This window comes from Suncus etruscus, chromosome 14 (assembly GCF_024139225.1).
Source record: "Suncus etruscus isolate mSunEtr1 chromosome 14, mSunEtr1.pri.cur, whole genome shotgun sequence".
NCBI lineage: Eukaryota > Metazoa > Chordata > Mammalia > Eulipotyphla > Soricidae > Suncus > Suncus etruscus.
In genome coordinates, this window is record NC_064861.1 from 48,167,726 (window position 1) to 48,179,828 (window position 12,103).

General features: G+C 39.3%; 1 protein-coding gene across 2 annotated transcripts in view; it reads left to right on the forward strand.

Moving 5' to 3' along the window:
• FTO (FTO alpha-ketoglutarate dependent dioxygenase) overlaps window positions 1-12,103 on the forward strand; it is a 428,549-nt gene that overhangs the window by 247,997 nt on the left and 168,449 nt on the right. For both annotated transcript variants that reach the window (XM_049786073.1, XM_049786074.1), the window contains one exon: window positions 7,681-7,805. In XM_049786073.1, coding sequence (XP_049642030.1) covers window positions 7,681-7,805 — 125 coding nt within the window. The remainder of the gene's footprint in view (window positions 1-7,680; window positions 7,806-12,103) is intronic.

The window sequence follows — 12,103 nt, forward strand, 5'->3', positions numbered from 1 at the left end:
TTCCTCTCCATCTGACTGACTTTATTCAGCATGATACTCTCCAGATCCATCCACATAACAGGAAACTTCATGACTTCATCTTTTCTTGTAGTCAAGTAGTATTGGTATTGATCCTTTTTGTTTGTTTGTTTGTTTGCTTTTAGTGCTCAAGGATTACTCCTGCCTCTGTGCTCAGAAATTGCTCTTGGCAGGCTTGGGGGAACTTATTGCCAGGGATTTTACCTGAGTCGGCCACAGGTCAGCTGCGTGCAAGGCAAATGCCCCACCACTGTGCTATTGCTTTAGCCTCTAGTATTGTTTTGGGGGGTATTTTTGTTTTTTATTTTGCAGGGAGGGGCACGACCAGCAGCACTCAGGTTATTCCTGGCTTTGCACTCAGAAATTGTTCCTAGCAGGCTTGGGGGATTATTTGGGATGCTGGGACTCAAATTGGGTCCATCCCGGGTCAACCGCATGCAAGGCAAAGGCCCTACCCAACAGTCCTGTTGCACTGGCTCCTCTAGTATTGATTCTTATTTATTTATTTATTTTTTATTTTGGGCCACACCCAGTAACGCTCAGAGATTACTCCTGGCTATACGCTCAGAAATCGCTCCTGTCTTGGGGGACCATATGAGATACTGGGGAATCGGACGACGGTCCATTCTGGGTCAGCTGCTGGCAAGGCAAACACCTTACTGCTGCTCCATCGCTTTGGCCCCATATAGTATTGATTCTTAAAAAACAATAGGAAAGCAAATTTATTCTCAAAGGATAGAGAACTTTTACCACAGGGATATGCAAAAGAATATACCATAGATGCCTGATTCAGTTTGTATAATGGCTGTGATTGTTTAGTGGTTATCTGATTCCCTTAAATTTTTTAAAATTTTCTCTGGAAAGAAAAAGGAAAAATTTTTTTTAATTTTCATTGACATACAGTTTCGGACATCCTTTTGTTAAAATAGCATAAGCTAGCACAAGTGTGAAACTAAACCACCATAATAACCATCATAGCAGATGTACTGGCCAAAATACACACAAGAAACCATGGCAGGGTTCAATATTCAGCTGTATTCTGCAACCGTGGAACAACTCATAGCATAGAGATACTAACTGGAAGAAAATACTTTTGGTCTTTCCCTGATGAGCCAACATTTCTATATATTTCTTTTGAAAAAGAACTACTAACAAAATTTAACCTCCAGAGAGTATTTCCCAAATCTGTGGTTTTACTTTTCCCATATTTTGAGGGGGAGAACAGAATGTATTTTTGGTATTGGGAGACTTTGAAAATTGGTATGTGTTTGAAGACAATACTGTGTGGCAACTAATAAGATAATGAACAATTTGCATTTCTAGATTAGTCAACCCTTGAAGAGACAGCACTATCATAAGAAGCATAGCATTGTGTATTTGCCTTATAAGAAGAATGTTCTTTGATGTTATGAAGTCTGTTTGTACATACTCTTTAGGTTTTGGGGTCACACCCAATGGTGCTCAGGTGTTATTCCTGGCTCTGCACTTAGAAGTCGCTCCTGGCAGGCTCAGGGGACCATATGGCATGCCAGGATTCGAATCAGGGTTCATCCTGTGTTGGCCGCGTGCAAGGCAAATGCCTTACCACTGTGCTATAGCTATGTCCCCTTATGAAATACTCTTAACTGAGTTTTATTTTTAACATTTTATACACTAAGTGGTCCTGTGTTCCTGTTCTTTCCTAATGTTTAAATAGTAGAACTTCTGTCTTCCAGATATATTTTTCTGTATTATTTTTTATCACTGTTTAAAGTATTTTTTAAAATAGGGGCTGGAACGATAACATAACGGGTAGGGCTTTTGCCTTGCATATGGCCAGCCCAACTTCCATTCTTGGCATCCCATATGGTCCCCTGAGCCTGCCAGGAGTAATTTCTGAATGCAGAGCCAGGAGTAACCCCTGAGCATCACTGGGTGTGTCTGAAAAACAAACAAACAAACAAAAAGCAGTTTTTTTGTTTTGTTTTTGTTCTTTGGATCACACCAAGTAGCACTCAGGGGTTACTCCTGGCTCTATGCTCAGAAATTTCTCCTGGCAGGCTTGGGGGACCATATGGGATGCTGAGATTTGAACCACCGTCCTTCTGCATGCAAGGCAAATGGCCTACACCTCCATGCTATCTCTCAAGCCCCAAGCAATTTTTTTAAATTAAAGTTGTGTTTAGAAATTATGAAGAAGAAAAGAGAGAGAGTAATGTTCAAGGGAGGGCACAGACTTCTCCAAAGTAGAGAGGGCCATAAGACACATCTCATGTGGAGATGTAGGCCACTCCCAGAACAGGGAAGCACCTAGTTAGACATATTTTGAGGTAAACTTGTTCTCTGTATGCTTTCATGTTTTGATAATGTGTTAAAGATAGTGTAAAAATTAAATTTTATACATTTTATCTGATAAAATAAAAATTTTTGCACCTACAGTTTTGTGAATCTTTTTTTTTTTTTTTTTTTTTTTTTGGTTTTTGGTTTTTGGGTCATACCTGGCGGAGCTCAGGAGTTACTCCTGGCTATCTGCTCAGAAATAGCTCCTGGCAGGCACGGGGGACCATATGGGACACCGGGATTCGAACCAACCACCTTTGGTCCTGGATTGGCTGCTTGCAAGGCAAACGCCACTGTGCTATCTCTCTGGGCCCAATTTTGTTAACTTAACCTATGTATAAATCATGTAATCTTTACCATCATCAGAATACAGAATAAGTTCTATCATCCAGTAGTCCCTCTTTTCTGTTCTCTGGTAATAGACAATAGCTGATCTCTGTCCCTTTTCTGTCCCGTTTCTCTGTTGCTTTTTCTAGAATGTCAGAATAATGCAATTATACTGTGTTAACTATTTGGAGACTGGCTTCTTTCACTTCACATCATGTCTTTTAAATTTTTGAGTTTCATCTCTGTAGTTGCATGTATCAATTCCTCTTTGTTACTCATACCTGGCAGTTCTTACTGGTTACACTAAGCTCTGGATGAGAGTCACTCTTGAGCTGCTGTGGAAAACCATATGTTGTGCCAGGGTTTGAACTGTGGTTGACAGTGCAAGGCAAGTATCTAACCTATAGTATTATCTTTCTGTCTTGATCATCCCTTTCTGTTTTTTGATATCTTATCGTGTGTTTATCCACTTACTGCTCTTGAATGGATAATGAAATGGTTTTCAGTTTTCTTTTTTCCAGTTATGGATAAAGCAGCTGTAAGTATTTGTCTATGTTTTCAGATCAATTTAATTGTATTTCTTTAGATAAGTCTCTAAAAATAAGATTGCTATGTCATCTGTCAAAAGAAAAAGAGGATATATGTGTTTGTGTAACTTAATTAGAAAATACCAAACTATTTACCAGAATGGCAGTATTTTGTTTCCCCACAAGAAATGTACATTTTGTTGTTTGTTTTGGGGCCACACCCTGTGTGTTTGAAGGATTACTCTTGGCTCTGTGCTCATAAATCGCTTCTGCAGGCTCGGGTAACCATATGGCATGCAAGGGATCGAAGCCTGGTTCATCCTTAGTCGGCTGCATGTGAGGCAAACTCCCTAGTGCTGTGCTATCACTCCATTCCCCCAATGTACAAACTTTTTAAAAACTTGAATGATGTTTTAAGGTGCTCGGGTTGGGGTTGGCAAATTATATTTTTCAGTGCCTTGGAGTTTTGAAGAGATGACCGGTAACAAAGGGAGAGCATTTTAAGTGCTTCATTAGAGCTTCAAAGCAGGGTTCTAATCTTTAGCAATGTTTTCCAACTTTTTCCCACCATGGCCCTCTTTCTGACCATTGCTCCTCATTCCCTGTCTCATGCTACATAGCACTCCCACAGCATGAGCTGCAATTTTTACCTATAACTCCTTTGGAATTTCTGGGAATAGGGCCCCTGGTTGAGAAATGCTGTTCCACAGGGTTTACCCAGGGTGATGTTGAGTGATGATCTGGATGTTGCACATGGTGCTCACTGCTCTGCTCTCACAAAGTGGCTTCCTATTCTGTTCCTTTTTAGTCCTTGTCAGTAAGTCAGGGAGGTTTATTGGGTCGACACACTGTAATATTCTTCAACACTGTTTAATGTCCTCTCACAAAGAGGGAGTAAACTCAGTCTCACAAATACCAGCAAACAATAATCTTTATCTAGGATAAAACATAGCTTTGTTTTAATACGTTACTTTGTACGTTTAACTACTTATTCATGATAATTGCCACTAGTTTTTCCATTTTTATCCCTCTGAAAATTAACTTATTTTGTATTTTGAAAGATGGGTAAATTTGAAGAAAATACTATGTATTAGTTTTATAGTTGTTTTACAAATATGCCAAGAATTATGAGGCTATGCTGAATGTGTGCAGTTGGGAAACCTGAGCTAGAAGATCCTGTTCTTTTTTTTTTGTTTTGTTTTTTTTTTTTTGGTTTTTGGGTCACACCCAGCAGCGCTCAGGGATCACTTCTGGCCCTACACTCAGAAATCGCTCCTGGCAGCCTCGGGGGACCATATGGGATGCCGGGATTCGAACCACAGTCCTTCTGCGTGCAAGGCAAACGCCTTACCTCCATACTATCTCTCTGGCCCCAAATCTTATTATTTCAAAGAATTTCAGATGAATTCTTGAGTGAAGGAAACAATGCTTATTGGTGAAGCAAATCATTCTCTTAAATTCTTCACCAATGAGCATTATTTATTCACTGATTTGATATATATATACATATATATATTTATGAATTCATTAGATGAACAATGGTTTGGAGTGGACTGAATGATAAGGTCCCATGCCTTTGTGAAACTTAATTTCTAAATTCTTCCTAATTCCCTTTTTAAATGGTACTCAGGATCCACATAACTTAAACTTTTTATAAGGGTTATGTGAAAGACAAAGAGTAGATAAAGAACCTTTTAAAGTTTATTTTACTTAATTTTATTACTAGCTGGCAGTGCTCAGGGCTTACTTCTGGCACTATTGAGAAAACTCATTTATTGCCAGGGATGGAACCGGGATCGGCTCCTTGTATAATTTATTTTAATAGTCAAAAGGAGAAATAATTTATTTTAATCATGTCTTTGGATCTGTCTGTTTTTATTTTCTGCTTGACATGGCTTTTGTATATTGGCAAAAATAATGTATACCTGAAGTAGTGGGAAAAAATGCAAGTCTTTTTTGAGATCCCATGCAACTTTGGTACAGGAAGTAGGATAGCACAGATTTTATTGTTTGAATTCCACTGATGCCAGTCTCTCTTATATTTGGCATCTTTTAGATAAAAAATAAATCACAAGACTATCACTAGTTTTATTTAACCAATGCATTTTTTTGCCCAATTGGTATTTAAAATTTGTGAAAATTTTATATCAAATATTGAAAAATGAAGTGTTTTCATATAAAGAGAAATATAGATCATTTGTTTGAAAATTTAAGACCTGGGACCTTCTAAATCTTCTCTTTTGATTGGTGGAATTTACTAGAGCCAAATAATGTTTGCCTTTGTAGACAGAACACATGTTCTCTTCTAGTACCACTGTTTGACTCACTTATGTTACCTTGTGGCCCAATTGGGTAGGTCTCCAGAATTTTCTCTCCTCTGCTTACTATATGAGCCTTGGGTTTTGTGCAGTAGAATTGAAATTGAACATTCCTCCCTGTTCTGAAAATGTTGCATGGAAACTGATTGAGTGTCCAGCGTGATATCTGGCCCAGGACAGTAGATGTAATACTTAATCGCAGAGGCAGAGATTATGTTGCTTTCCTTGACTAGTGTTATTTAGGTTATCTCAGCTCCGTCCCAGCGGTGATAGTATTTCCTGTCTTATCTGTTTATATCATAGTGGTTTTGATTGTAAGTTACAGAAACAGAGTCTGGTGAATTTGAACAAAGTGGGACTTTATTGAAAGGATTGTTGGAAAGCTCAAAATATCAAAGTAGAGAGTGATCTAGACTCAGAAGTTAAAGAAGTCAGGAATGCTCTGAGGGGAAGGGTTCAGGAAACAAATCCCACCCCCAGCCTCTCTTTTTCTCTCTCTTCTCTCTTTGTCTTCTCTCTCCTCTCTCTCAGTGGGGCTTGGGATACTGCACATCAAAACCAAGTAGGCAAGCACCCAACCTCCTGTACTCCAGCCAGTCTGTGTTATTCTTCTTAAGCAGCCAAAGACCTTAAAAAGAGAATCAAGTTGGCCCACCCACATCCTTGATATAGGGGAGAGTGGGACAAGCTGTTGAGAGTCTCTCTAAGACTTTGTACAATAAAAGGAACTACTACATCGGAGGAGACTTGGGAGTTAGCAGAAAGGGAACTAGATTTGGCTAGAAGGCAACAAAAACAGCAGCCTGCAACACTTCTCCAGGTTGTGCTGTAGATGTAAAATAAATGGACACCATGTACCACTCGAGAGGAGTAGGGGAGTAGCATCTCCAGTTACATGAGAGCCACGTTCTGAGCGTGATCTTTAAGTCAACAAATATATTGGCATTGGTTAGATGAAGACTGTACTGAGTAACCAGGACACAGAAAATGACAATTTCATATCATTTAGCAATTGGCCGTGGTTATAAAACCTCCCAAGAAACCACACTAACTTTAGATGGGAAACATTTATAAATTCTGAAAGTTTCTACTCTGGTTACATGAAGATAAATGCCTGTGATGAAAAGTTCTGTGATTAAAACTCAGGAGGTATTTGCTAAACTCAAATTTCAAGTACCAAGAGAATACTTTTCCTTGTTCCCTGTATTGTTTTGATAGTGTTACATAAATTTTTTTATGTTTAAAATAGTCAGACAACAAGAGCCTAGAATGGTGAGTGGGAGATAAAAATTGAAAGGGCTCTTTCAAGCCTGAGTTTTGATAATAATGCTGCTTGATAGAGAGCAGGGTGGGGTGTTGTTGGGTTTGAGGTGCTTCTGAAAGCAACATCTCTATTTTGCAATGTGAGGTACAGGTTTGTCTGTCTTTCTTCTCACCTGTAAGCCCGATTTCTTTGAGGGAACCATAGTGACATCTGGGGAGTAATGATTCTTCCCCCATCCTAAGTTTACTATGTGTTAGATGCCCTGAAAAGCAATGGAAGTATAGAGTCAAATTTCACAGTTAGAAAGATACTCATTGAAATATAATACTCATTTTGATTTTTTTTGTGTGTTTGTGCTTTTTTTTCTTGTAAGATCTTGATTTACAACAAGCAAGGAAAATGAGTGAAAGGATTATTGGTGGGGGTGGAGTGTTGGCATTGCTGGAAATTGAAATTAATGATTCAAATAGGAAAGGCTGTGCAGAAAACCTCAGCTGGGTGGCAGGAATTGGGGAGAGAGAAGTCAGAGATTGCTCTTTTTAAGAAAGCAAAATAAACAACTCACATTCAACTGTACGTGAAAATCATTTCTAATAATAGTTCATGGAAGGCAATTCCCAGGGAAAAAAATCGTTGGTGTTCTGAGAAAATGAGAGTGAGAATGCACAGTATCATGATGTGTTACTTAAGGCAATGGAGCTTTAGAGTTTACCTTATGTGCCATGTACATTGATTAAATACAAAATATATGTTGGCCATTTTTGACCATCATTTACTGTATTGATTTGTTAGCAGGGGAACTGTAATAAAAAAGCCATTGATTTACTGTCCTTATTTGCTTATGGGCTTTTTTTTTAATTATTAATTTTTCACTTTTTCTTTCTCCTTTTTGGGTCATTTCTTCTAGACAAATGCTGTGCTTCATGAAGTTAGAACAGAGGTGCTCCCCGTGGAACAAAGAAATGAAATCTTGACTGCCATCCTGGCCTTGCTCACTACACGCCAGAACCTGAGGAAGGAATGGCATGCCAGGTTAGTTCTGTTGTTGAAATGGGATTTGTTGTCCCTGAAAAACAAGAGGTAGAGTTGGCAAAGTTTTTCCTTACAGCTGGTCTCTTCTCTCATTGGAAGGGCTGCAAAAAATAAGCTAGTTACAGATGCTTTTGACCAAACTTAGCTTTCCTGCACATGATTGTAATGAACCGTGAAGTCATCTGTCATTTTATATGATTTATCCCTGATTATAATGCTTAGTATAAATATGTTTGCATCTCGTGTATAATGTAATTTAAATACCTAGTACAGAAGAACCTTTGTGTCCACAAGACCAAGCATTGCTGTGTAGTGAAGACAAATGTGAAATATCCACAGAATATTTCTCCATCATTCAACGAGAGATGGATTGATCGAAAATAGTCTCAGTTGATCAAGACGAAATCTCTCCTACTCTAGCCTCACTTCCTTGTATGTGGGCTTACATCTATGGTTAGGAAGCTCTTATTCGTAGAATGTTTTGGTCATCACTGTTTTGCAGAATGATGTTCACACACTAAATATCCTGTTCTTGCCTGAAAAATTAGTGATGGGTGAGAGATTGGAACATGTTCACTTAAATGTCAGTGTTACCATTTAGATACCCAGTTTATCAAAAATGGTTGTTGAATTATTATTTGTCAAACTAAGCAAAAGGGAGAGGGAGCAGAGGATTGTGCTTATTGTTGTCCAGAGTCTTGTTTGATGCTGAAAATTCCATGTGCCTGGAAGTCAAGAGCATTTATTGATGGCCATAATATTCTCCAAATGAGTTCATGCAACAGAATTTACAGTAATTGATAGCTTTACTGCTAACAATTATCATAAAAATAGATTTGTCTGAACAAGACTGAAGAAGAGCGTTTTCCAAGATGGCTAGAGTAAGGAATATGAACTCGCTGTTTGTTCTGAGTGGGTATTAGAAAGCAGCTTTTTTTCAAGTATGGGTATTTTCTCTAAATTCTGGCTCATATTGCGATAATTTTTAAATTCCTAATGATACTCGCCTCTCCTGATCCCTTTATGTAGTTCAGGCAAAGTAAATGGCACTTCTAGCTATGGCAATTACATGATTTCCAATTTAAGTTTCAGTAATAAATTTAAATTTTTTCTTTGTGTTACATTTTAAGTATGTCCATTCATTTGTATATTGTATTCATGGAATATCTGTGTCGGGATTTTTAAGAAGTTTTTCTTTCTGTTTTTCTCTCTTTATTGTATTTTATATCTTTTCTTCCTGGGGATTGTTAGTAAATAGGAGAGGGAGAAAGAATTTCTTTATGATCGTTTTTCTAGCTCCTCATAGCCCTCCCAAACCAGCACAGCTCTGAGACCAAGTGTGGAGAATAGAAGTCGTCTGTTGAAGTGCCTTTGGTTTGTTAACAATAATTTCCTAATACACCAAATCATCAGACAGCTTGGGCAAAACGGCCTGTTTAGTAGAGAGTCTGGCTTAAGCATTTCTGGGCCTTACTGCTAACAATTTAATCAGGAGCTGGAGCCAGTGTTGAAGTTGATATAGTCTAGCATCTGAAACAAAAATTCCCAAGTACTTTAGGTTAGGGGAGGAGAAGCGAAAGGGCTTTGCAGCTGACACTCTGCAGACCTCCTTCAAGCTAAACGCCTGAAAGAGTGCAGGAAGAAGAGTGCCCTTAGAGTATTAAATAACCGTCAGTTGCCTTCACCCCCACTTGATGTTTCCCATTCCAGTGACCAATCTGATGGACTCAGGCCTATGATCCTGGGGAACAGACTGTTACCATACACCTTGCTTTCCCTGCATCAAAGCTTCCTCTGGCGTCTGGAATCAGGCTCAGCCAGTGTGTTGGTGAAGCGAGATGACGAGAGCAGGAGGGCATTGCCTGCACTGCCCACTGAGCCACCTGGGTTCAGGGAGCGGCCCTGGATTTGCTCTTTCGGAATTACAGGGTCATGGTGGTGGGGGAATGTACTTTGACAGAAAATAATTAGTGCCCGCCAAAGGCCACACAATAGGTTATAGTGTTTTACTTTCATCCAAGCTATCAGAGGATCAGTTAGATTAGATAATAGAAGTTTTCCCCCAGAAAGTTAAATACAGATGACTCTAATTATCTTCTATTGCACGTTGGAGTTGTGTTATGAATAGTACAGCTGAGAAATTATTTAGGTGAACAGAAACTCCACAGCTGTCTGGAACCTCTGTGTCGGTCTATTGTGACAAAAGTGTCTCACCGACCCTCTTCTGCAGGTTCACTGGCTATCATATTAGTGAGAACACGTTCAGTAAAACTTGTCATTCGGTTTTAAGATATTTGTATCTCTCCCAGGCCAGGAGCCATTGTTTGGAAGTCGCCGAGTCTCTTAAACTGAAAGCATATGTTCCCAGTAATTTAGCTTTGGGAGGAAAGTGTCAATTCTGCATGACTCAGGGTAACCGAGTTTGTCACAGTGTCACACAACCCTGCGACTCCAGAGGCACATCTGAGTGCCGTGGGTTTCCTTCCCCAAGCTTGGTAATCCCATAAACAACCCTCTCCAAATAGGCTTATTAGGGCTGTCTATTCACTTCCCCAGAGCTGAATGATGCGAGTACATTGGGAGAAGCTGGATGAATGCAGGGTAAGTGTTAACAGAAGTGGTACAGAATCTCCGAAGATTTGGCTTTGTTTATACAGTCCACTCCGCCTGATGGACAGCTTGTTATAGCTTTTAAAGAACTGGGCAAGCCCTCTGATCTGACCCCTTCTTGACCTCTGCAGCCCAAAGGTCAGTCTGCAGCTAATAAACTCCGAGGTTCTTAGGATCTACTGTAAGAAGAGGCAGGAAAAAGAGCAGCTGCAAGGACTGGGTGTCCCAGCATAGGCTGCTTTAGGGTCACTCTCTGATAATGAAAATGATTACCAAATTATATGGAAGTTTAACCGCAATAGTGAGTGAGAGGAGGGTGGAGCCTGATGTATTAGGTTTGATAAATGAACTGTGAAGAGGCCCATCTGGCTCTAACATCTTTTCTCCCCCTCTTTCCCTACCAAGGGGAAACATTTTAAAATAACAGCAGTACATATAGACTCAATGACCCATGCAAGGAGCTGGAATGGATTAAGATTTAATGGTGACAGTGGAAGAAATTATCATTTGAAAAGTGCACTAAAGAAAAGGTACAGTTCAATGCCTAGACCCAAGTTTTTCTACATAAAATATTGCAAAAATCAGTGTCTTTACGTTAGTTGAATCTCTAGGGTCTTTCTGAAATTGCTGATAATTTTGAGGGCGTATTTATGATGGGATAATTACTCACAGGTCAGCTTAAGGATGGGAATAGGTTTCCTTCACCTTGAATATGTCAGAATGAGAATCAAATATTTTATTTCTGCCTGCTTACTCAGCTTAGAGAATGTAGATAAATCATGCATTAGAGAAAAATGCTTTACCCCCAAATTTGTGTTCATTTCCATCGCTAGCCCACTGAACAATAATGCACAATTTTTTTGCATACTCTTACTCCAGCTTGGCAGTTTTTCTGTAAAAATACAAAGAAAGCACACAGTGTTAATTGAGTAGACATATTTCTTCCTTTATTCTTTCTTTCAAAGAACCATATACTGATGCTAATTAGTACCAACAATGGAGAGATCACAAGTTATATGTTCACTTACTGTCACTTCATAAGAGTAAATCTATTTAAAGCTCCCTTGGCTTCCTGTGTACATGGAGTAGTAGGTTGCTTTCAAAACCAGCAGCATTGGAGCCCATCAAACCCCCATCCTCTGCAGACATTTGGCACATCCCAGGCCTGTACTTTGTGCAACAAGGATGGTTTGATTCAACACACTTTTTATTTTTTGCTGCATATTTCTATACCTGCTATGGACTGCACGAGACACTGTGCTTAAGAGCTGCTGCCCAATGGCCAAGTTAGTAAATTATCTGAGGATGAGTATTTAGTGCGTTCCCAGAAAGGCTGGTGGAAGGGAAATGGGGGAGCCACTGCCTGTCCAAGAGAATGGTAGTTCGCGCTCATCTAACAAAGTGCTTAATTGTAGGTGTCTTTGAAGTCTAGAATTGCTGTAATATTGAAAACCCCTTATAGTGAACTGTATTGTCTCTACCAGACAGGTCTCAACAGGACAAGGATTATATTTTAAAAAGAAAGGAGAAGTTTCTAAACACAGCCCAGCGTTCACATATTTTTAATAATGGGTTGACTTGACTGTGTGTGTCCATGTGGATTTAGTATGAGCAGGGAGTTGGCTATGAAGAATAGTGCAGGGAGCTGCACAGCACTTTTAGAATTAACTCTGTACATTTGTGTGTGT